This window comes from Pyrus communis, chromosome 2, assembly GCF_041283825.1.
Source record: "Pyrus communis isolate YQ-2024b chromosome 2, ASM4128382v1, whole genome shotgun sequence".
Lineage (NCBI taxonomy): Eukaryota > Viridiplantae > Streptophyta > Magnoliopsida > Rosales > Rosaceae > Pyrus > Pyrus communis.
Genome location: NC_142566.1, coordinates 22,074,271 through 22,077,770, shown reverse-complemented (window position 1 = coordinate 22,077,770; position 3,500 = coordinate 22,074,271). Strand labels below are relative to the sequence as shown.

Sequence of the window (3,500 nt, the reverse complement as noted above, 5' to 3'; positions counted from 1 at the left end):
AAAATGTTTTCTGTCATTTTAAAATCACTTTCAAATTAGCACTAAGATGTGATCTGGCTTGGTTTGTCATAATTGGTCTTTTATATCAGAAAAAAAAAGTTAGGAAATTAGCTAGAAAGAATATAAAGCTTTACAGGTTATATTCTACGTACAACTTGTGGAATTAAAGTTTCTAAAAAAATAAAAATAAAATATGAATGAGAAATGGAAAAGTGCATAGCCAATTTGGATTGCTTTCCATGCACATGCATGTAGCAATGTCTAGGTGTAAAAGCTACTTAATTGATCAACCCTTTTTATCTACGAGAAATTGTTGAAAAAGCAGTTGTATCTACTCACTTTGTGTTGTTCTACGTCAAAGGGTAAATTCAATTCAATTATCACACTAATTAGAAAGACGAAATGTTAATTAATTCGATAACATGCTCTTTGTTGTTGCATGTTTTGATCAGCCATTCGAAGTGTGAAACAACGACATGACCGCATTTTGTTTAGACTTTCATAATGCTGACCAAAACATACATCTAGCAGCAAAAGATTCACATTTCCAGCTACTGATTCTATCTGCTTTCTACTATAATATATATAATTATTTACATCTCAATCTAAAATCCGAAAATTGACAATAATTAAGAAAAAAAAGAAGTGGAAAACCCTTTGTGCTTATGGCAGCAAGGGCAACGCTCCTGATTTGTCCTTTTGAAATCAGACGACGTGGATCACAGTGTGTATGTGTTTGTATGTGTCACCAAAGTTGCATACATGGGGCCATAGCTTTGTTACGGCTCCGTTTGACACCCACATGCAAAGTTGTAACCTCCGATCGAATCGTGGGCCCCATTTTCTCCTACGTCCGCTTTCAGAAAAGTCAACATGTTTGGGCCCCCAACGTATTTCGAAATCAAACTGTTAGCCTATTACGTCAGATCTCCGATGAGATATCTCTAGTGTGAAATCTGCTGCAGAGATTCAAAATAGCGGCAGCCACCGCCAAGCCGCCGCCATAACAGTGACGGCGAAAAAGACGATGTTGGGCGTTGTATTACGTAAACTAGCTGAGACACCGGCCGCACCAGGGACAGTCCCATTCGACGACTTCACGCTGCAAAGTGCAAAACCCACCGTCAATATTTCACTCAAAAATCAGAAATACATTTTTAAAACGATAAATAAATTAAAATAATGTAATTAAATAATTCAAAAAATGTTACATGTTGTCCCAGTTGCCTGCAATCATAAAGCATGGACGGTGCTTGTGGCGATGCATGTCAATTATTAAAACAAAAACGTGACAGCCATGTCTTAACATGTTTGACAATCCAAAAATGGTCGAATCTCAACCGATCTTGTAAGGTAAAAATAACAATTTCACCAAATACTCATACAATTTCGCAACATTGGATGTTAATTGTGTTTTACTTTCATAGTTCTTCGATAAGACTTTAATCACACGTAATAGGTTTAAAGTGACCTAAATAATATATTTCAAATTTTTTATCAAACAGATTCGAACCTAAGACTAGCTCTATTACCCTAGACAATGATCATACTGTAATAGAACCAACTCATGCTTAACATGTCATGCAACGTTACAGCTAAACACAGTGCAACTCAGACAAACGAACGTGATCATGAGATACAATCGTTTAGTGGGTTATTCAAGACTAGTTAACCAAGAAGGGAAGGATCTCCATTTTTTTTTAAACATAAATTATTTTTTGTATTTACTTCAATTCGAACCGTCTATTTTTTAAGTTTCAGGTCATCTATCATCCTTGAAAAAATTAGTGAAAATGGTTACCTGGTCGAAGGAGCAGGGCAGAAAGTGATGATGTAATTGGCGGAAGCACAGGTGAAGGTGCTGGTGCCATCGTCATACGCATAGCTGTAAGCTTTCGGGCACGCATTTTTAAAGAACTGCGAATAAGAACTCGACTTGCATGTGTCCGGCGTAGCGTAGGCCCCGCTACAGCAGTACTGCGGCTCCCCAAACGCCTCGCACGCGCTTTTACACGCCACGCCCTCGTCACTCGCCGTCACCTTCAGCTCCGAGGGGCACCCGCTGTTCAAGTCGACCACGCACCCGGTGGTCGTGCAGTTCCCCCCGGTCCCGCCCTCGGGCACCACCAACATGGGAAGGTTATACCCATCGACCAAGCTCACGTCGTAGAAATCAAGCCCGCCCGCACCGTTCAGTGTGAACTCTGCGAGAGTAGCAGGCGGCGCGGCTCCACCGCCAGCACATTCGACTGCAGAAGATCCGCAGTCGCCTGTCAAGCAAGAGAACTTGCCTGTGGTTGAGTCCTGGGAGCAGAGCGTCCGCCCCCATAACCTACCGGACCACGATGTAGGGACGGAAAACGTGTTGGACTCTCCAGGACCCAAAGCGAATCCAGTGGTGGGTAGCTGGTCAGTCCCGGCATTCGACAGAATGCCCGGCCATATGGTGGTGGTGCACTTGTTTGCGATGGTGAACGTCGCCGAGTAGCCGACTCTAATGGATTGAAGGAGACAGAGAAGGAATAGGAACGATGAAAAAACTTGATGGGAAGCCATTGGAAGTGAAATGTCTCTTTTTTCTGTGCTTTTTTGTTTCAGTAGGTCGTGTGGGAGAGATGGGGTTTTTATAGGGAAGGGGAGAGAGTTGGGAGTCGTGTGGGAGAATATGGGGTGGGGGGCACACGAGTCACCATGGCAGAGATCATGTGACGGGTTTTTGTGTCTCTATCTTAAGTGGCGGCAACTTGTGCAGAGAAGGCATTGTAATAATATGTTTGAAAAGTTATGAGTTACTTCAGAGAAATTATTTTTTTTGATAAAAGCTACAGATTTTTTTTTTTAAGTGAAATTTTTTATGAATTTTTCGTCGTTTTATTTTTTTACGATATTTTATAATATTAATATAGAAATTAACGTTAAATTATAAAGTTTCAGAGATTTTGAAAGTCACCTTTGCATTTCTCATTTTTAAAACTAAATAAATAAATTATATGATGTGTCACTAATAATGATTAAGCACATTAATTTACATTTAATTAACAATTCAATCATTAACAATTACGTCGTATAATTTATAAAATTTGATCTAAATAGTTGGTATCTCTGACATTGCTCTTAAAGAAAATAACATTTGGGAGAAGACAACTTTTGGAAGCTTGTGAAGGATGACTAATTTTTTCAACTAATGCGATGTTTTAAATTATTCTAATCTTCGAAAACTAGTTTTGAATTTGAGTGAACATAACGATGCATTACTCTAAATAATTTGGCCGATTTACTAGAAAAACTTTCAAGCAACGTGAATATTGTTGTAGCATTATTACTAGAAACTATTTATAAACCATCAAAAGTTAAATAATCAACTATATTAAGTTGGTTAATTTGAGACAATAACACAATTATATATCCGTTGTGGATAAGTTTCTCTGCTAAACGACTTATGCGTTTGGAGAAGTTTATAAAACTTGCTTGTTATCGGGACGCCCAAAGTTTCTTGTATT

At 38.9% G+C, this 3,500-nt stretch overlaps 1 protein-coding gene across 1 annotated transcript; it reads right to left on the bottom strand.

The window, feature by feature from the left end:
- Positions 1–386: 386 nt before the first annotated feature.
- LOC137747308 (thaumatin-like protein 1) lies at positions 387–2,670 on the bottom strand. Its single transcript, XM_068487398.2, has 2 exons — positions 1,802–2,670; positions 387–1,102 (listed from the first exon to the last, which is right to left on the bottom strand). The coding sequence occupies exons 1-2, from the start codon at positions 2,554–2,556 to the stop codon at positions 970–972; spliced, it is 888 nt and encodes a 295-aa protein (XP_068343499.2). The 5' UTR covers positions 2,557–2,670; the 3' UTR covers positions 387–969.
- Between the last annotated feature and the right edge of the window lie 830 nt (positions 2,671–3,500).

Excerpts from the sequence above, each read along its gene's own strand:
- LOC137747308 (XM_068487398.2), bottom strand. The coding sequence starts at position 2,556 with ATGGCTTCCCATCAAGTTTTTTCATCGTTCCTATTCCTTCTCTGTCTC. Across the intron at positions 1,103-1,801 it reads TGCCCTGCTCCTTCGACCAG|CGTGAAGTCGTCGAATGGGA; the intron begins GTAACCATTTTC and ends TGCACTTTGCAG.